The sequence below is a fragment of the Exophiala viscosa genome (assembly GCF_022695815.1).
Source record: "Exophiala viscosa unplaced genomic scaffold EDD37scaffold_3, whole genome shotgun sequence".
In the NCBI taxonomy this organism is placed as follows: domain Eukaryota; kingdom Fungi; phylum Ascomycota; class Eurotiomycetes; order Chaetothyriales; family Herpotrichiellaceae; genus Exophiala; species Exophiala viscosa.
Window position 1 is genome coordinate 2088967 of NW_026944355.1, and position 19691 is coordinate 2108657.

General features: G+C 51.3%; 9 protein-coding genes across 9 annotated transcripts; 5 read left to right on the forward strand and 4 right to left on the reverse strand.

Annotated features, from left to right (window-relative positions):
* Positions 1–782: 782 nt before the first annotated feature.
* On the forward strand, positions 783–3362 carry EDD37DRAFT_342629 (uncharacterized protein). The gene has a single exon (XM_062811699.1). It carries the CDS (start codon positions 930–932, stop codon positions 3087–3089), a length of 2160 nt encoding a protein of 719 aa, XP_062672266.1. The 5' UTR covers positions 783–929; the 3' UTR covers positions 3090–3362.
* Positions 3363–3688: 326 nt separating this feature from the next.
* EDD37DRAFT_648809 (uncharacterized protein) lies at positions 3689–4096 on the forward strand (the record flags this gene model as incomplete). The annotated part of the gene is made up of 1 exon (XM_062818065.1): positions 3689–4096. One exon carries the CDS (start codon positions 3689–3691, stop codon positions 4094–4096), a length of 408 nt encoding a protein of 135 aa, XP_062672267.1.
* Positions 4097–4282: 186 nt separating this feature from the next.
* EDD37DRAFT_607946 (heterokaryon incompatibility protein-domain-containing protein) lies at positions 4283–6147 on the reverse strand (the record flags this gene model as incomplete). Its single annotated transcript, XM_062815014.1, has 3 exons — positions 4283–4368; positions 4497–5153; positions 5181–6147. 3 exons carry the CDS (start codon positions 6145–6147, stop codon positions 4283–4285), a joined length of 1710 nt encoding a protein of 569 aa, XP_062672268.1.
* A 406-nt stretch (positions 6148–6553) lies between these two features.
* EDD37DRAFT_627103 (lupus La protein) lies at positions 6554–8674 on the forward strand. Its single transcript, XM_062816348.1, has 3 exons — positions 6554–7142; positions 7192–7982; positions 8036–8674. The coding sequence occupies exons 1-3, from the start codon at positions 6789–6791 to the stop codon at positions 8337–8339; spliced, it is 1449 nt and encodes a 482-aa protein (XP_062672269.1). The 5' UTR covers positions 6554–6788; the 3' UTR covers positions 8340–8674.
* Positions 8675–8739: 65 nt separating this feature from the next.
* EDD37DRAFT_679632 (cyclin-like protein) lies at positions 8740–10830 on the forward strand (the record flags this gene model as incomplete). Its single annotated transcript, XM_062819692.1, has 5 exons — positions 8740–9203; positions 9263–9344; positions 9396–9524; positions 9570–9897; positions 9945–10830. The coding sequence occupies 5 exons, from the start codon at positions 8740–8742 to the stop codon at positions 10382–10384; spliced, it is 1443 nt and encodes a 480-aa protein (XP_062672270.1). The 3' UTR covers positions 10385–10830.
* Positions 10459–12740, reverse strand: EDD37DRAFT_344668 (exocyst complex component 7). Its single transcript, XM_062811708.1, has 2 exons — positions 10613–12740; positions 10459–10506 (listed from the first exon to the last, which is right to left on the reverse strand). The coding sequence occupies exon 1, from the start codon at positions 12542–12544 to the stop codon at positions 10640–10642; it is 1905 nt and encodes a 634-aa protein (XP_062672271.1). The 5' UTR covers positions 12545–12740; the 3' UTR covers positions 10459–10506; positions 10613–10639.
* Positions 12734–15694, forward strand: EDD37DRAFT_344621 (phospholipase A2). The gene is made up of 2 exons (XM_062811707.1): positions 12734–12739; positions 12808–15694. The coding sequence occupies exon 2, from the start codon at positions 12991–12993 to the stop codon at positions 15394–15396; it is 2406 nt and encodes an 801-aa protein (XP_062672272.1). The 5' UTR covers positions 12734–12739; positions 12808–12990; the 3' UTR covers positions 15397–15694.
* On the reverse strand, positions 15694–18295 carry EDD37DRAFT_344684 (nucleotide pyrophosphatase). The gene is made up of 2 exons (XM_062811709.1): positions 18252–18295; positions 15694–18183 (listed from the first exon to the last, which is right to left on the reverse strand). Exon 2 carries the CDS (start codon positions 18041–18043, stop codon positions 15992–15994), a length of 2052 nt encoding a protein of 683 aa, XP_062672273.1. The 5' UTR covers positions 18044–18183; positions 18252–18295; the 3' UTR covers positions 15694–15991.
* On the reverse strand, positions 18248–19390 carry EDD37DRAFT_648816 (zinc finger protein-domain-containing protein; the record flags this gene model as incomplete). The annotated part of the gene is made up of 1 exon (XM_062818066.1): positions 18248–19390. The coding sequence occupies one exon, from the start codon at positions 19388–19390 to the stop codon at positions 18248–18250; it is 1143 nt and encodes a 380-aa protein (XP_062672274.1).
* Positions 19391–19691: the final 301 nt, after the last annotated feature.

A 19691-nucleotide genomic window follows, 5' to 3' on the forward strand; every position in this document is an offset into this window, starting at 1 on the left:
GAGTTCATCCGAAGTATCTGGATGACCATGCCCACCATTATTGAAGAGACCGTCGATGCAGTCTTGACGTGCATCCGGACTGGCATTGGCCGCGATTTGAATGTGCAGGTGTACTGCCCTAGGTACAGAGATTGTAGACTTCAGTTCTGAGATGGGGGGCACCAGGTTCATATATCAGACTTCTGGCCTTGGCCTAAGGGTAATGCTCCCGCAAGGCAGCAGCTTCAGCGCCCATCGTGCTAACCCGAAGCTCATCCTCGAGGCCCATTTCTGCCCTCAGTTGCTGCTCGTCGATTTAACAGGCGATATCTGCCATCTGATGCTTTGTTCGGAAAACATGTTTGAAGTCTGAAGTACGTTGTGTGGGGAAAACTCTCCGTCTCAGATCTGGATCTGGGCAGGGATTTTACACGTAAGCATACCCAGGGATGACAGGGATATGGCCATATGGCAACATGTCGCTTATGCAACGTCTTCAGTATCGTCACCAGCTTCAACTTCACCCATTGTATGGTCGCATCCTGTGGCCTTCAGGATGGCACATCTTGGATATCGGTAGGTCTTGGAGCGTGGTCGACCACTCTTGCCGTCCCAAACCGAAGTCGTCGCTTGCCTACTCAAGCTGGCGTCGTTGAGACATGTGAATTTTCATCCTCTTCACGAGCTGCACCTTTCGACATGATTGACGAAGACATTCACTATCAGTAAGTACATTCTCATACCCTACAAACGACAACTTGGTTTGGTCCGTGCTCGCTGGTACCTGAAGTTGGACTGGACGAAAAGATCATCTCGTCATGTTTTCGATCTACGTCATTGTTTGATCACTAGCCTCACGATACTTGGTCTCCTTCACGGCCAACTTCACCGCCGCCTTATCGATATTGTATCTTTACAATCCCAACAACGACCATAAGTTTAGGCATATCATGGAGGAATCAATCTTTGCGCAAGATGCCGTCGCCTCAAAGCCAAGAGACAAACGTGCATATCGCTCCAGTGTCTTATTGCAAGCGCATATTTTCCTAGGATTGACCGTCGCCCTGCTAAGCCTGTATCGATGGCCTCTACGATGGCTACTGTCAGGAGCACCCGTCCTCACATATTGTCTTTGGCTGGGAGAAGGTACAGGCTATCGAGTCCTGCCATTCGCTCCTCTTTGGACATTGATCCTCCTTGTCAACTCGAGCTACGCCGTCGCAGCAACATCATGGCTTCTGTATGGACTCTTCTTACCAACCTGCTACACTACGGTCTTCATTTCGAGTCTGTACCAATCCAACCGAGTTGCCAACCTTGTCCGACGCATTCTCAGTGGGCTCCTCAATCAGTTGCACTTTATTAACGACAAAGTCGCCTTTTTCAACATCCCTGCTCTGGAAATCGACACCGAGGTTAGCGGTCTCATGGTGATCAGAGGGATAACTTTCTCTTTGTCGCATCTGACGTTGGTCGCTCATGGTGTTGAAGTGGGCATCAAGCTCTCAGAGGACCTGGAACTTGCTCTGCAGGTAGATGAAGTCAATGTCAGACTGTTTCGAGGAATAGACATCGGTGATGTCTTCGGTAACCTCAAAGGCGGTGAATTCGAGATGACATTTGGCAGCCTGGCGGATGCTACTCAAGTCGATGGCGCCTCGATCATGATGGCCGACACACCATTGTTACAGGCTGCGGCAAAACACGGGGAATTCTCTCAGCCAAAACGAGTCTCTACTATGGACCAGATGACTGATGGAAGCGCTCCCAAATCTGTATCGCCAGATGAAGGCATCGATTCCATGACACAGATTACGCCCGATGCGCATAAGGCGACATCCAGGTATGCTGACGCCCTAAAATATATCAACGAAACAAGTGTCATCCGCGAAAGCGAGCAGAAAGTGCAATCGAATGCCCGCCTTGCTCCCAACGCGGATACTCGAATCTTTGATCCCAAGGATATTAAGGATATGCGAGCAGCGATATGTTCTGAACTACACGACCAACCCTCAGTGCCTCATCCTCCACACAGATCAATCAAAGTCACGACACTGCAAAACATGACACCACCAAATGTACGGAAATTCATGCACCGACTACCGTTCCTCCTACGTCTGCTGTTGAACCCGTTAGCATATTTCCACACTCTCCATATCAAATCCATCACAGCTGGCGGGTCCGGCAAATGGCTGCAACACACGCTGCACGAAATGATCTTCAAGGAGCACAGTGCTAATGATACTGGTATCGCGAAACTCGAGCAACGTTTATCATCCTGGCTAGCAGATGCAAACTTTGTGTTGGAAATAGCAAACATAGTCGGACTAGCCCAGGTTCCCTTGTCCACCGCGTTCGACGTTACCACACAGATGCGTTTTGACGATGTCATGGCTTACCGAACACTCCCTCAGAAAGTCGACCTGAAACAAGTGGTCCGGTTGGGAGGCGCCGATTGTTCAATCACCGTACCCTCGTTCCTTCTACCTCATCACGAGCATATACTCCCAACATTTCCGACAAAAGCCGTGCAAGAAGAGAAAGAGGCGCAAATCGCCGAAGCGGATGGAAAGCCCAAAACGATCCAGGCGGAGCAAGAATTTGAGCAAACCCAAAAAGACGAAACGAACATGAATTTGTCGGTACATGCTCGATTGCCCGCTGTGTTCGACCAAGAACTGTTGGACTTCGTAGCTGCGTTGGTCAAAGCGACTAAGATCATCGAGATGCAAGATGTGCCCGATAATGTCGTCGCTGCAGACTCCGATGCAGAATCGATAAACGATGCGGACTCCATCAGCGAGTCACTTCACGATTCGTCGTCCAAGCGTTCCATCAGCTCCATGAATGAGTCAACCAAGCGTAGCATCAGGGCATTCGCCCATGCTGTGGGCACCGACGTGAGGAAAATGGGCACTGATGTAAGGAAAGGCGTGAAGAGAGTAGCGGTCGACGCTGTTGCGAATGATAGGTGGATTGCCAAACTGGTCGGAAAGGTAACCAAGAAGCTTGAGGTTGCACAGGGAGATATTGGTTATTCTGGTGGTGTTCCCATATCATTAGCACCCTATCGCGCCGCTGCTGAACAGGCAACCAAGTTGTTGCCTTAGCAGAATGGATGACTCTGATTGGTGGCATGCAAAGTCTAGCATCGCCGAGAGAACGCCACGAGAGGTGATGCAGGATCACCAACGACGATATCGTTGCGAGCACTGTTGGGCTGTGAAACCGGTATCACATCTGGGGACGCGGCTGACTATTGATGCGGTCAATTAGCAACAATGCATCACATTGGAAAATATCACAAGACCCAGAGCTGGCTGACGTGGCGGGACATTTGAGGTCGCCCAAGTTCTTTGTATGTACAGAGAATGCAAGTAAGACCTCCGCAGCCGCGTGTCTTCTCATAAGAAGCGCATTTTCTACAAGAGAAAAAGCAAGCACGGGTTATCCAAGGGCACCGGCCAATTGATACCGAAAGCGTTATACCCTGTTTTTAAGTACCTGCAAGAGGTGATTGGAAGATAAAAGGGCTTTCGCTTACAAAGTTGAGGCTGGAGGTACTTAATCATCAAGAGAGCACCATATCAAGATCTACTTTCCTTGTAGTCCAAAACATGAGCTTGTCACAATACCTTGGAAACTAGGACGACTATCATACACTGAAACCTGTACGCCAGAAATCACCGTCACAGTCTCCGCACCGACCATGCCCCATAGATCCAAGGGATACTTCTACTACGAGTACATCTACGAGAGCGAGTGGGACGAAGAAAACACCCTTGTTGGAGGGAAAGATGACAGCAAACGACCACCATTTCACACCGCTTATTACACAGAGCATCGTGAAGACCATCAAGGCCAGACCGCATGGTACGCAAACAAAGTGAGGCCTGCAATAGAAGCAGACTGCAAAAAGATCATCGACAAGTACAATGGACAGAACTTGGACAAATACCCCAAAGAAAGCAAAGACCGCCCGCCCAACCGATTCAATCGGGTCATGAAACCGTTCAGCTGGAAGGCCGTGAAGGAGATGCATTTTTATTGGACAGAGAAACTTCCGACAACGACAGAGGGTGAGCGGAAGGGCCAGCCTTACGGCAGAGAGATATGAATGTGGTGTATCGTCTCGCATCGGATGAGGTCGCTTGCTAGCGAAGTGTGAAGAATGTCCTCACTTCAACCGACCAAGCTGCTGCCAGACGGACTAGAGTCCGATACAGCCTGAATGGGCGACTTGAAACTGTCCACCCTACCGTATCCATTCTATACTTCCCCAATATGTCATTCTTCGTTCTGCTCACTTCAGTATGATCTCTTCTATGGCTCCCGGGCCAGCTTCCTTAACAGCCTCGCCGTCCATGATGCCATGTACATAGCAGACACCTACCAAGCGGTACGTGTTTGTCTGACTAGCTGCGCTCTCTTTGCGGAGTAGAAAGGGCATATTCGCCCCGTTAAGGACAGCGACAACATCGCCCGGCCGGGTGTTCCGGGCCCCATACCAGGCATACCTTTGCTCGTGATGAAGAAACGATTGTTCACGAGTCCTCTTTCAATATTGCTCAATGCATGTTCAGTAGAGAAACGACCCAATGTCTTGTGCATGCTTATCGAAGTATAGCGGCGTATGCGGTCGTTCGGGGAAAGGATGCCGTTGAGTCGCTGAGCAGTGATCCGCTTGTATTCATAGTATGGCTCAACAATGCCATAGTACGGTGTGCGATTGACTTCGGGATGGTTCGCGTCCGGGTCTAGATCCGAGAGCACTGTTCGTACCAAACTTCTTTCAACCCAAGTCTCTAATTCGCGTCCAAGCACGGAAGCCAGCCAGTACTCCTCGTATAAAGTCTTCCAGCTTTCAATCGTCTGCTCGTGGGACAGTTCGTGGGACAATTCGTGGGACAGTCGTTTCGTAGAAAGGGCCTGTAACAAACCCGCAGAGCTGGGATGGTACACCTCGCCCACCTTGGCCACTGTACTGTGTAAGACTCCCCTTAAGCGGAGCACATTCCCATCAACAAAGAGGTAGGTAAGTTGTCCACTTTCGGGGAAAGCTCGATAAGCCTTCCATCTTGCGAGGTGTGCGACGTGAAAGTCGTGGTCGTAAGAAGACGACCAGTCTGGTACCCAGCTAGGAAGAGAAGAAAGTGCGTTATGATATGGTGTAGCTTAAGTCAACACAAGTAAGCAGGCACTTGACTCGATCAAGCGGCGAGCAAAATTCGTGTAGACTACCGCAGTACTCAATGTGTAGTCGGCATCAACAAACTTGGGACCAAAGTATGAAGTGCATATTCCGAGGAGTCCGTAAACCCTGTCCTTCGGGTCTGTGGCGATGGAGCGTCGCGCTCTATGGAAGGAAGCTAATACCGCTCTTGCCTGCTCCAGCACAGGTAGTCCTGTGGTCTGTGCCAGTGTGCCCTTGAGAAGAACCAGACGCAACAGCAAGGTAATTGCCCATTTCTTTTCGTACGAATTTTGTCCTCCCGCAAGGTTCCAGAGCTTCATGAGCGCAGGTACATTGAGCACTCGGGAACCAAGTCGGATCTTTCCATAATGTACTGAAATGTGTCTCACCAAAGCGATCTCTTGTATGATCCATAACCGGTCCCAAAAGGCTGCTCGAGATAAGCTGTGCAAACCATGGCGAGCCGCTCCCTCCGGCTCACACCAGAAGTCGTCGTGCCGGATATTACTGCTGCCATATCTATCAATCTCGTTTCCGAGGTGCCACATCTTGTCCATAACACGGCTGACGACTTCAGACCCGTAGCCAAGCCAAACGCATAGCTCGCAGGCCCCACGGAAGATTCGTCGCGTCAAAGCAACTTGATGGGCACGCTCTTCGAGGTCCCGTTGAGATATGCAAAGAGCGTCAATCCAAAGATGCTTCGGCCTCGAATGATGCCGCAAATGACGGAGCACTGCGCATATGGTCTCGGTGATCGGTAGCTCGACATCTCCAAGGAACAACGGATAGACGCGCGATGCCCCTCCCCAGGCGTACGAAACGGCATCATATTCGACCCAGTTATCCAAGGACCTAATTTCAAGTTGACCGGCGGGCCAGGCGCTGATATCTGGATTCGGATCGAGACGAAGAACACGAAATTGCGCTTCGGCGGTATTCAGCGGGGTCCAGATTGTAGCATAGTCATCCATGGCGATAGACCATTTGGTCTGCAGAGCCTGGCAACAACAGAGAGATGATCATTTTGGCAGAGGTCGTCGTCAATCAGGCTGAAGAGGCAATGCTAGAATGCCATGCACGACGATGGCTATTACGAGAATAGCTTATCGGGGTATTTCATATAGCGCCGATACTGAGGCGATACCTTGTCACATAACGTACCATTGAGGCTGGAAATCGGGCGATCCTGCAAGGATTCAATCGCGGTATTGATGCCTAAAAGCTGTTCTGAGTGCTGTTCTGGTGCCTTGCAACCGCTAAGTGTGGGGTTAGGATACAACCAATAGTCCTCTTCGAGGTTGTTATAAGTGCAAGTTACGAGTACTGTCACCACACTAGAGTAGGTTCAACGAGGCTTGAAATGCCAAGGTTGCGCCCCGCAAAATTTCTTAAGTGAGGACCCAAAATTTCGGTCGAAGCAGTAAAGAAGTATTCACTGTGTGAGATATTCAGCTTCACCTTGACATATGCTTGCTAGGACTTGACTGTCACTATCCTTCACTTCCTCGAATACCGCAGATTTACTTGGACCACCCGGACCATTTGTTCGTGTGTCCTCGTGCCAGAATCATCCTCCGCAATACTTCCGCGCACCGTACAGATCTGAATCAAGATGTCGGCAGAAGAAGCCGTGACCGAGGGGCTTCAGACACCCCTCGATCAGAACGCTCAAGCAGCCGCAGATGCAGAAAAGATGCTAGCTGAGCTGCAAGGCGAGACGACCGCAGACGAGCCGGTGAAAGAAACGAATGGCGCGGACAAGCCAACAGAGGAAGCTGCCGAGAAGGACGCTTCTGAAGAGAAGGAAGATAGAAGTGAACGACGAAACGACCGCTTCGACCGCGGTGGTAGAGAGCGAGGCAGAGGTGGTCGAAATGGCCTCGGAAACCGCAACTACCGTGACAACATCAAGTCAGACCTGACGTCGCAGGAGATTAGCAGTGATCCTGTGGCTATCCGCAAGCAGGTCAGAAAGCTCTCACAGTTCGTGCTGACAACTTGCTGACCTTGCGCAGGTTGAATTCTACTTTTCCGATTCCAACCTCCCACACGACAAATTCCTACTTGAGTCAGTCGCTGGAAGCGAGAACAAATCCGTCCCGATTGAGACCATCCACAAATTCAAGCGTATGCGTCACTTCCAGCCCTTCGAAGCCATTGTAGAAGCATTGCGAGAATCGGACTTCCTCGACTTGACCGAAGATGATACATGCATCCGCCGAAAGGAACCTCTCCCAGAAAACCTCAACGACGGTCCAGATCCAGATGCGATCAGAGTATTCGAGGACCGCGCCATGCCCCGCAGCGTCTACGTCAAAGGATTTGGCGAGGAGGTTCCCAGCACTCAATTCGATATTGAAGCTTTCTTTGCTCCATACGGTCCTACCAACGCTGTGCGCCTGCGACGAACGGATCAGAAGCTGTTCAAAAGCAGTGTTTTTGTTGAATTCGAGACCGAGGAATTGGCCAATGCATTCCTGGCATTGGACCCCAAACCAAAGTACAAGGGCAATGACTTGCAGATCATGAGCAAGAAGGAATACTGCGAAAAGAAAGTTGACGACATCAAGGCAGGCAAGGTCCGCCCAAACAATAGACGAGGAGAGGGAAGAAGAGACGACAGAGGCGGCCGTGATGGTCGAGATGGCAAGCGCAAGCGTGATGGAGGTGACAACCGCGACTGGAGAACACGAAGAGAAGAGGATCAGAAACGTGGTTTCAGAGACGATAACAAGCGAGGTCATCGGGATCGTGACTCTCGTGGTGGACGGGGCGGCAGATTCAGAGAACCCGAGACAGACGAGAAGTAAGTTTCATCTCAAGTGAGCGGGTTTTCTGCACATACTAACGGTCTCGCAGGGGCATTCCGAAAGTCAAGTCTTCAGCAAGAGATTCTGGACGTGATGACGCTCTGGCAAAGGCTAGGGCGGCAGTTGAAGCTGAGAACAAGAAAGACGAGCAGGATGCCGCAGACAATGTGGAGTCATCAGAGCAAGATGCAACAGCCGATGCCACGACTGGTACTGCGAACGCCGTTACTGAAAGTCTGGAGGCCGATGTTGAAGCAACTACAGGCAAGAAGCGAGCTCGAGAGGACGATGATGGCGAGGCCGAACGAGAGATCAAGAAAGTGGATACCAAGTCTGAAGTCAACGGATCTTGACAACATTCTTGATGGTATTCCGGTCGTTTTGGACGAGCGGCTCGAGTTATTCTTTGAGCGACCAGACCTTGCTATTTCTAAGCCCATCGTTGGGCATCTGAGGCCTTTGAACTCGGCGTTTGATTGCATGGGGCTCATGGTGAGGCTGATCCTGAGGCATATCAAGATCATAGGGACATGACATTAATGCACATTGAAAATCAGCATCGCACAACGAGTTTGTTGTTTGTTGTTGACATGGTGAAGATGTATTATCTCCGCCCATCACTTCGTCCTCATTTAGATGCATCTGTATGTCGTGTTTGCCAATCCACAACAAACAATGCTTCACTCTGTATTCACCCCACAGCACAATCCACAAAGAGCTGTAACTTTCCCTTTACACTTGTTATGCACAGCCATGTCGTTGCCACCAGTCCAAGTGATGGCATGTGAGAATGAAGATATGCCAAGCTCGGCGCCAAGTTTCTCCGGTTCCGCTGTCTCGTCGGTTTCTTCGAGCCTCGACAAAGTTGACAAGAACGAGAACCAGCATAATGGAGGATTGCCGACATTTTTCACAGCACACCTTCAAATACAGCAGTCTCCCGAAGTCTGGAACCGTCCGTGCGAATGTGGTGGCATAGGAGATCACAATCATCACATCACGATGAACGGGGCTGGCGGTAGTGAGCCTGCCACGCCTTCGACGACGAACAGGCGGAATGGTCGCCTGCCCAACTATGTCCAGATTGCCAAAAGTTATGTCTTTGAGCAGGAGATCCAGAAGTGCTTGCGGGACACGGGTGTCAGTCAAGCCAGAGAGGACAACATCAGGCTTGCTGGCGTGCAGTGGATCGACAACGTGCGAAGGGCACTGAAACTGTAAGTCCTGAATTATCCCCTCAATCTGCTGTGGATTTTGATCCTTACCGTGTATGCAGACCAGTCAAGACGTTCAACACCGCAGTTGTATACTACCACAAGTTTCGTTTACAGCATTCAGACGGCGAGTACAGCTTTGTGGTGAGTTTCGCGGACGCTGTTCGGGGGTCGTTGAGCTGACCCTTACTGCAGGACGCAGCAGCCGCATCACTCTTTACAGCTTGCAAGGTCGAGGATACGCTCAAAAAGTCCCGAGACATCCTCTGTGCAGCACATAATTTGAAAGTCCCACGTCACGAACAGCTCTCTCCAGATGATCAGGTTTGTGAATCTGAAGCGCCGTCAGAAAAGTCTAACCTGTCTTAGGTCTTTGAACAATCATCACGCACTATAATCGGCCTGGAAAGACTCATGCTCGAAGCATCGGGATTTGACTTCCGCAACCGACACCCACAAGAACTTCTAATCAAGCTGGCCAAGCTGTACAAGTTCGAAAGGACGTCTGCTGTAGTCAAAAATGCCTACAGCATGAGCCTGGATCTGTACCGCACATTCGCCCCGCTCAAGCAACAAACGGCAACGCTGGCGTTCGCCTGCCTTGAATTATCCGGCCGCCTCCTGGGCCAAGAACATGAGGACATCTGGCGTGGAAGGGACTACAGGAGTTGGAAGATTACTCGTGGAATGGTCATGGGTAAGAATCATGTCTACGTATGAAGATGATGTACTAATGGAGTAAAGAAACCCTTCTCGACCTCCTCGAGCTCTACACGCACCACCGCACGTCAACGGCGATCGGGCCAGACTTTCCAGTCGATACGTTCCTCACCGTACGCATCCCACTGAACCTTGAGTCCGAGGATAGGAACATTCCGCGGTACACAGTGTGGGTCGACGGCCCGCACGGTCAGGCTACAGCCAACGGTGCAACGAATGGCTCATCACACGGAAGGTCACGCTCGTCCAGTAAGAATGTCAGTCCGAAAGACGTTACGAGTCCTAGCACGAATAACAGTTCCGTGAGTACTGCCGCGACGAGTTTGGCCGGTGCCGCTGCCAATGCGGCTGCGTTGAGACAGCGTGCTGGTGACCGAGGACGAGAGGGTACCGTCAGGTTCATTCTCAACCCGGATAGAGAGCGGGAGGAGAAGAGTATTGTCGAATCGTACAGGCGCGAGTGACCTGTCAATATTGATGCAGATGTTGTCACGTACAGTGCCGGCACTTGGTTGCATTTTTGGATCATCCATTGGGACAACATTGGCGCGTTATCGGAAAAGGCGGGAGCATTCTTATATCAAACACAGCGCAGGCGTATGGCGTTCGACACAAGGCCCTGCATGTACAGCAGCAATCTACAGGAATTTCCGGATTGATGCCTATCCGATGCGACATACCCAAGTGCCAACCCATCAGAAGTCCTCCACGCGCTCTTCCTACAAGCCCGCTAACAACTTCGAGAAATCCTCCTTCGAATACTTGACGACCTTCCCTTTTCCCTTGTCGACTTCATGGTATCTATCCCAAAACCGGCCATACAAAGCCTCGATGGTCCCCTGAATCTCTCGACTCAAAGAACTCCTCACCTCATTCTCCATATGTAACGACTTGTGTCGCGCCACCAAGTCGTCAAAGCTGGCATTGAAGAGCCTGAACTTCTCTTTGATCTTGTCCTTGTCCTTGGACGATAGGGACTTGATGATACTCGTACTGTCGATGGCCTGGCCGGACATGGGACGTGATCCTCCACTTCCGGTGTGAATGCTGTCGAAGAGCAGCGCAGTCGGCTCCCTCCACGCAGACATGTACAGCGACGATGCCGTTCTACGGTACGTGTCGAATTTAGCGTTGTGCGGGCTGATTCCGATGTACCTCGCTAGATCGGGCGAGGATTGGACAGCACGGGACAGCACTGCAACGTTGTTCAGTTGGAATATACCCTGGACATATTTCTTTGGATGCAGTGGTTGAGACCTGGTGTTGAGAGTGGTTAGGAGTGTATCGACGATGTCGAGAAGATAGTGGGAGAGAATATTGGGATTCTCGGATGATGGCGTCAATTCGAGATTCAGGCTTGACTGGGATGTCATGCCCTGAGGAGACCGCCAGTTACCGTCGCCAATAGATGACAGGAGAGCCAGTAAGGGGCGGTCAAAGAGCGCCAAGTTCTGCAGGCGTGTCGCTGTTTGCGAGACTAGTGGGATGGTGTTACCGTCAGGTGGCAGTGTCGAGACAATTTCGGCTTGCCTTCTCGTCTGAATGATCAAATCGCTCAGAGACGAACGTGCGGTCTCGCGGATTGGTCGAAGGGCGTCGGCCATTTGCGGCCGTAGTTGTCCCGTCCGCGAGTCGAGACGGTAGCTTAATGGGGTAATGAGGTCAAGGATTTCATAAGCGAGGAAGCAATCGGTCAAGATGCGAGATTTGATAAAGTTGTTCAGTTCTGCTAGCGTTCGGGTAAACGTCGCCAGCGCTTTCGCGCATGTCATGGTGAAGATGCGGCCAGCGTCATTGACGTTGCGGAAGATTCGTGATGTGTTTTCGGCTTCGGCGAGGAACATGCCCTCGACTGCTTTTGCGTACGCACCAATTCCACTTGAGCCTTCGCGGTAAATGGATGAGTCGTTGGCACGACGTTTGGATGTGCTGATAGACGCTGTGGACAGATTTTGCAAGCTGTTCTGAAGGTAGTCTCCTCTGATTTCCGCGTAGATGCGCGCTGCGACGTCGTCATCTTGTTGACCTAGTCGTGCCGATTGTGTCCCGGCTGAAAGGATGGCCATGGATATCTGGCTGAGGAGCTGAACTTTGTCTTGGGTTATTGTTGGGAAGGGTATTTCTTTCGTGATGTTTTGGAGAGGCTCGATGGTTTGAGCATCTTCCTGGAGCATCTGCCGGTAGAGGTCGTTAAGTTGATTGACGCCTGTTGACAGCAAACTGTGGAAATCAGAAATGGCTTGCTGGTTAGATCTCAGATTTGACGAGTTCAAGTCCGTCAAGGCCTTGTCGACGCGCTTGAGTGCACCGAGGTACTGTGGAAGTCCGGCGGCTTTGGGACCTTGTCGAATAATATTCTCTTCTCGACCTCGAGCATCTAGTGGTTGTCTCAGCTTTTCGATAGCTTCGTTGACCTTTTCGATATTTCGGCTTGTGATTTGCAGTTGTTGTGTGTTGTTGTAGATGGGACCGATGGCATCCTTGACGATCCTGCCGCTGGCATCGAGTCGAGACAAGCTTCCGGCTATTCGTTTGGTGAGATCTCTGGTCTTTCCTAGAGACGCAATGAGGACTTCCACCTCGGCGCTCTCCTCGGCGAAGGCGGCATTCCTGGTGCCGACCATGATGGTGGTGTGTCACTGTTCGGTTCTTGACCGACAGGGTCAGGCTGCTGACTAGATTGAGACGTCGTAGGCACGCATCACTATCGGCCTCACTCCATGACACACTGTGTACAATCAACCATCAACATACAAGGTAGAATATGTCGTCGTAGGGACTTCAGCAATATCACTCTTGTCACATTGGATGCTACCTAGGTATGTAGAAACGATACGATGTCCGGAGTCGAACACGTGAAACTACGACTAATTCACTCGTGGACTAGTGCCAGGCACAAGCCGGCCGGATTCAAGACCCGTTTTCTCGACGTCATCTCCGGTCATCAGAAAATAAACTTGCATACAACATCGCGCAGGCGGCAGAACAAGAAACACAGGGAGTTCTGGTCGATATGGAAGTCGACATCTCTTAAACATTTCCACGCTTTGCAGCGCTCCCGTCGCTCGCCATGAGCGCTGCAAGGATTTTAAGCCGGAATTTCCGGGTCACAGCTTTCGCTGCGGCTGCGTACACCGGCATTCACACCTCTACTCGAAGATCAGCCCCGATCAAGCTCGATAGCCCGCCTGGTTCGAATGTTCTGCAAGATGCTGTCCTCGTCGGGCATGGGCGACGATTGCAGAGCAACCTCTCCCATGTGGAAGACCCCAAAAATACCACTAAACGAGGCGACGCGGGACTGATTGGCGAACCCGATGAGCATGAACAATACTCTCCCGCCTTTGAAGATGAGGACCAAAATTCATGGCAATCCTTTTCGCGCAAATTCGACAATCTAAGAGTAGACATCGCAGAGATACAGTGGAGCTCCTTAGGGGACAGATTTACCGATTGGGTCCTCCCAAGTTGGGCAAAGGCAATCCCGGACGGCATTACCAAACTACAGATGGAATTGTCCATGCAGCCAGGATCTCTTGCAGACGATATATGGCAAGAAGCTCATGACCCTTCCATAAACCAAGAGATCCTCTGGAATGCAAAAGTGCGGGTTGGCGACACGCTGGGCCAGGACGAACTCAACTTCCGGCTCAAGAGGAAGGAGCATGTCGTCAAGGCGCTGGCGAAGTATTTGGAGATTGACGAGCAGGAAATCCACCCGGACGATGTTCCTACCATCGCCATGTGTGGAAGTGGAGGTGGCCTGCGAGCATTGGTCGCCGGCACCAGCAGCTATTTGTCCGCTCAAGAGGTCGGTCTGTTCGACTGTGTCACATACACCGCTGGAGTCAGTGGAAGTTGCTGGCTGCAAACACTTTTCTACTCGTCGATAGGAAGGCAAGATCACAGGACGATGCTCAAGCATTTCAAGTCACGATTGGGAACGCACATAGCCTTCCCTCCAGCGGCGCTGAAGCTGGTCACAAGTGCACCGACCAATAAATTCATCCTGAGCGGCTTCATTGAACGACTGAAGGGAGATCCGAATGCGTCCTTCGGAATGGTCGACATTTACAGTCTTCTTCTCGCAGCGCGTCTCCTGGTGCCGCACGGTGACCTCGATGTGCACGATTACGACCTGAAATTGTCCAATCAACGCATGTACATTGAAAACGGTCAATACCCAATGCCCATATACACTGCTGTGCGTCACGAGATTCCTGTCGACGAGGACGAGAAGGAGGAAGCGAAAGACAACCCTGAACTCAAAGAAAAGATCAGGGAGAAGGCTCGAAAAGAAGCCTGGTTTCAATGGTTTGAGATGCATCCCTGGGAGGTATGGTGCGAAGAGTTTGGCGCCGGCATACCGACTTGGAGTTTAGGCAGGCCGTTCAACGAAGGAAAGAATCAAATTATCGAAACTGGTGTCGCCCTGCCCGAGATCCGACAGAGTCTATTGCTCGGGATATGGGGGTCGGCATTTTGCGCGACTCTCTCCCACTACTACAAGGAGGTTAAGCCTGCATTGGGCGGCATAGTAGGATTCGCCGGTCTCGATGGATTATTGGAAGACAAGAATGACGATCTGATCAAGATCCACCCAATCGATCCGGCGACCGTCCCAAATTTTGTCTATGGAATGAAAGGCAAACTGCCATCGACGTGTCCGGACTCGGTCTTCCAGAACGATCATCTCCAACTCATGGACGCCGGGATGAGCAATAACCTCCCCATATACCCTCTGTTGCGACCGGGTCGGGACGTCGACGTGTTGATTGCTTTTGACGCCTCGGCTGACATCCAAAAGGAGAACTGGCTGTCCGTGGTAGACGGGTATACCAAGCAACGCGGAATCAAAGGGTGGCCCTTGGGCGCGGGTTGGCCCAGACCGTCGTCGAAACCGCAGGAAAATGCGCAGGCTCTCGCCGAAGCACAGGAAACGTCTCCACAACAGGCGGCCACTAAACTTGCTGAAGCACGGGAGGAAGACCGGAAGGAGAAGGCAGAAGCAGACACGGAGAGTCCGACCACAGGCAATGCCCCTGATGCCGAAACCGCCCTGGGTCCGTGTAGTGTTTGGGTTGGCACCAAATCCGAACGATCAAGTGATAAGGAACCACCGCCGTCGAAACGTCTGGCGTGGAGTAGTCCCGACGACTCCACGTTTCATCTGTCGCAGCCCGAGGCCGGTATTGCGGTGGTTTACTTCCCCTTGCTACCGAATCCAAAAGTCGAGGGCGTCGATCCGGATAAGAGCGAGTACATGTCGACATGGAATTTTATTTATACCCCCGAACAGATTGACAAGGTCGTGGCGCTGGCGAGGGCGAATTTTCAAGAGGGAGCCGACGCCACGAAGAGGACTGTACGGGCTGTTTATGAGCGCAAGAAGAAGATTAGGGAGGAGAGGGAAGCGAAGGATCAGTTAAAGGCGTGGAGGAGAAAGTTTAGAGAGACCGGGGACCATTTTGTATGATTTTCATGTCCGCGTGATACCCATAGACGCGCATAGATAGGCATTCGGCGGCGTATGGAATGATCAGAGAATAGATAATGTCGTTCTGTAACGCTCGAAGGGAGTTTATGTGCTCCTTACAATGCTTTGTTCGTCACTCGAGAAATCGCCACGGTTCTGTGCTAGTGGACACCGTTCGTGCAGATACCTTATGCAGACAGCGTGGAAGCAATGTTGAAGACGTTCACGTATTCGAACTCATCAATACTCTTGTCGCTTGTTCTCCGCCGTGAAGTATGGGAGCTCGAAGCTGATCTGCCGTGAGTAAGGCCTGTCCGGCCGGATCGACAGCGCTACTATCCAGTTGCGATTGTCCCATATGCGCCAGGATTCGACTAAACGTCCTTGCGTGAGGGACAGGCGAAATAGCGTCGAATGACTTTCTCAAGCAGCCTAGCTAGTCCCGCCGAATCTGCACTGACGCTTGCCAATGTCCTCACTGTAGATTAGCACGGCCGGTTATGCGAATGATTTAGCGCATCTCGTCTCTAGATGTGTGCCTATGTGACGCTTGAGACGTCGTGTTGAGTTGTGATGAGAGAAATCGTAAGTCTCTTCAAACAGGATCATCACTTTGGCCTTTCTTGTTTCCTCGGATGGAGTCGACGAACTCTTTAGCCCACTGCTTGGCTTTCTCGAGTTGATCGTGTACAAATTGCCACCATTTACCTTTCGCGTCTTCAGTCTCCTTGCCATCGGTGCCCGTAGTATCGTCCTCCGGACCAGGACTTGTCGCGTCCGCTGCATCGCCCGGGACAGTGCTTTCAGGCACCTCCTCGGTCTTATCCTCGTGATCGACAGGATCTGCAGGTGTTTCCAGCGCTGGCGCATCCGCGTCACTGTGCATTCCTTCCGTCGTCAAGGGGAGTCTGAAAGTGCCGTTATTCGGATGGGGTTCAATCCCTAGCGAATCGCAAACAATATTGTATACCTCAGTGTTCTGAAACACGGGTAGACGGCTATTAGGTTCATGAGGAAATGCAGGACCCCTGGCGATGAATATTGCTCGCATGAGAGGATGTTCGTGGTCGTAGCCGTGCAAGCCTTTGGGTGCAAACTCCTTCCCAGTCGCAATGGCATCCGCAACATCGAAATCGGCCTTTTCAACAACCGCCCATCCAGTCTTTGGAACAACCCAAAGCGGCGCTATTCTGTCGTTGTTGGTAAAGTGATAGCGTTCCGGCATCGTTTCGAGTGTGTAGACGTCAAAGCTCCCAGCTTTCTCGGCCTCTTTGGAGAGTTGTTCGTACAAGATTGGAACATCACGGTCGGGATTTTTCAAGCGCAGACCCCTCAAGGGCCAGCCGTCGATGTGATCGATCAAAGACACGTCCATCAAATCGTCAAGTTGAATCAGGCGATCATTCGAGGTCGTAGCCATGCCATGATCCGAAACAACTACTAAATTGACGATGTCGCTCAAATTTCGTGCATACAGTCCCTCGACCAACTCGATGAACATACTGTCGACATCGACGATGGTGGCTCTGATCTCGGTGCTGTTTGGTCCGTATTTGTGTCCATCAGCATCCACGTTAGGTACGTATGCTGCGATGAACTGTGGTCGCTTCTCGTTATGGGCAAGTCCTTCAATACCGTCATCGTCGCCTGGCAGGTCGAGCCAGCCCAGTACGCGGTCGACCTTGCGCAACAGTGCCTCCGTACCGTTATACTTGTCCATAAATGTTGGCTCCACGTCTGGAATGTGTGCCTCCGAACCAGGCCACATGTGTATTGCGGATCGGACACCCTGGTCCTCAGCTGTCACCCAAAGTGGCTCGGCATCCCACCATTTAGGTTGCATAGAGGATTCGATATGTGTGTAATAGAACTCCTCTTCATAGTCAGGATCCCAAAACTGATTGCTGACGATTCCGTGACTTTCTGGGTACAGACCTGTAACCAGGGTGAAATGATTTGGGAATGTGACGGACGGGAAAGATGGGAGTAGGTATTTCGGAGAGACGCCGCTTGCAATGAATGCACTGAGGGCCGGTGTGAGGTTCCGGTTGAGGAAATCGGCACGAAACCCATCCAGGGAGACCAATATCGTCGTCGGACGAAATGTATGTGTTCCGTTGGAGAGTGTCGGAGGATGAACGTTTGACGGTGAGATGTGCTTTCGAGAAGCCTTGTAAGCGCCAAAGACCAGAGCCACAAACAAGGCAACGATTGAGAGGTATATCACTGTCAACCGTCCGCGGTGCGATTGTCTCGGAGCATCTCTGTCCCATTTCGTTCCCTCGATCTCAGAATCTGTAGATGACTGTGAACTTGTATCTTTGAATCCGCCTTCCATTTCCATCATCATATCCGATGACTCTTTGCCGGTCCTCTTTGCTTTCTTCGTCTTGTCCTTGCGGCGTCTGCTGCTGCTGCCGCCATTTCGCAGTCCGAATGCCGCGCGGGCTGCATCGAGTCTGCCTGGTTTACGCAACAACTTTTCATGTTCTTCTGTCTCCTCGAGGATGTCTCTGTCACCGTCTTTCACTGGATCCTCGCCTGCTATGTCGCCTTCAGATTCGAATCCCGAGTCGTCGGACAGGGCAAGGGTGGCATCGTCGTCGTAGTGCTTTTCAGACAGGAGACCGTCACGGTTTGACGCCATTCCGGAGAATTGACCACTCAATCAGTTGTAAGAGCGGTGCACGAGTCTACCGATCCATCATTTATCAAAGGATATCACTCTAGGTAACAATGTGTAGAGATGGACAATCCCCCGGTGACGAGGTCAAGACCGCATACATTCTCGCAGAAAGTTAGCCGAGCCTATCGCGATAACAGCCTTGCCCCTTTCTGTCTATCAAACCACTCACTTCCTGTAACCTGCATTATTGTCACTTCGCCCAAAGATTGACCCGCCGGCTTTTCGCCTTCTGGCCTCGGTCTCGACAGCTTCGATAAACCGGGCGGGCATCATAATCGCAGTCAGCAGACCGCTTGCCTCAAGGTAGTTGTCTCTGAAGGTCGCCCAGAGAGCAACGTCGTTCGGATGGTTGGCCTCTGGCCTCGGATAATATGGGTCGTTGAAGTAAAAGCTTTGCATCAACTGCTTGATACCAGCATCGTTGTCGTCAAGTGACTTACACTGATCAAAATCCAATAGCCAGATGACATTGTGACGCTCGTCAGAGGTGAAATCCTGGCACACATCGTCTTTGTTTGAGTCATTGCAGTCCGTTGCTGAGGCACGCATTTTGAGGGTTGGACTCCGACCCAACACGAATTCCACATCGTCCGCGTCCACGTGGGCGGACCAATGCAGTATCGACAGAGTTTTGCCCATGATTGCTGCGAATTTTGAGGTGTCAAGCTGGAGTTCCTCCATCTCATTGACCATGAGGTCGAAATTACGAAGCCGAAAAGCTTGCCTGTCAAATCTTTTCTCTCTACGACCCAGATATAACCGTACCAAGCAGTCTTGATTCTCCAGCTCTGTCAGAGCACTTCGTTTGTTGGCTGATGATGGTGCGAAGGCTTTCACAATATCTCTCCTCAATGCCTCGGTAACAGGTCTGATCCTACTCGAAACGAGGCCATATTTTGGCTTGATATTTGGCCGGATGTGCTCCGGAACATCATTCCAGAATTTGTGGGTTAAACTCGCCAACATCTCAAACTTGGGGATATTGATGTCACGTTGGAGGCTGGTAGGCGTCGTTCGCATCGTCTCCTCTATCAGTCGATGCATGCAGGAGTCGTTCCAGAGTTGATCTTCCTTTCCCGGGTTGTTAGTTTTGGTGACCACCACAGATCCAACGCGGGTCCAAATTTCGCCACATTGTCCCTTCCCTATGGCTCTGGGCTCTGAAAGACCAGGGGTTCGTTGCTGGAGGGTGTCCCGTCCGCAACAGACGAGGATGGCGATGGATACGGCATCATGGAATAAATGGACAACCCATCTCGAGGTGCCGATTATGGCGATCGTGATCGAGGTCCAAAGGAGGGGAGGCATTGTGTCTAGAGGAAGACCCAGTACAATCATCAAATGGTTGCTCTTGAAGGTGATGCACCCTTGGACGAGTAAACGGAGGTCGCGGGGCTCATAACTGAAAAGATGAAGCGAAAGGAGAAAGCAGACAGCCTTTATATTAACTGTACCCACGGTCGATGTTTTCTCGAAGGCCGGTATCCAACAACTCACACAGGTCCTCACATGGTTGTTCCGAAACCATGGTGCCTGCTTTAAGACACCGTGAACGAACTTCTTTCTGGTTCATCCACCATGTTTAGAAGTAGTTCCAAACCTCGCAAAA

What these genes read in the sequence shown, in the direction of transcription:
- EDD37DRAFT_342629 (XM_062811699.1), top strand. Translation starts at nt 930, where the DNA reads ATGGAGGAATCAATCTTTGCGCAAGATGCCGTCGCCTCAAAGCCAAGA.
- EDD37DRAFT_627103 (XM_062816348.1), top strand. Translation starts at nt 6,789, where the DNA reads ATGTCGGCAGAAGAAGCCGTGACCGAGGGGCTTCAGACACCCCTCGAT. An exon ending in CTGTGGCTATCCGCAAGCAG is followed by an intron (nt 7,143 to 7,191) that starts GTCAGAAAGCTC and finishes GACCTTGCGCAG; the next exon opens with GTTGAATTCTACTTTTCCGA. An exon ending in GAACCCGAGACAGACGAGAA is followed by an intron (nt 7,983 to 8,035) that starts GTAAGTTTCATC and finishes ACGGTCTCGCAG; the next exon opens with GGGCATTCCGAAAGTCAAGT.
- EDD37DRAFT_344668 (XM_062811708.1), bottom strand. Translation starts at nt 12,544, where the DNA reads ATGGTCGGCACCAGGAATGCCGCCTTCGCCGAGGAGAGCGCCGAGGTG.
- EDD37DRAFT_344621 (XM_062811707.1), top strand. Translation starts at nt 12,991, where the DNA reads ATGAGCGCTGCAAGGATTTTAAGCCGGAATTTCCGGGTCACAGCTTTC.
- EDD37DRAFT_344684 (XM_062811709.1), bottom strand. Translation starts at nt 18,043, where the DNA reads ATGGCGTCAAACCGTGACGGTCTCCTGTCTGAAAAGCACTACGACGAC.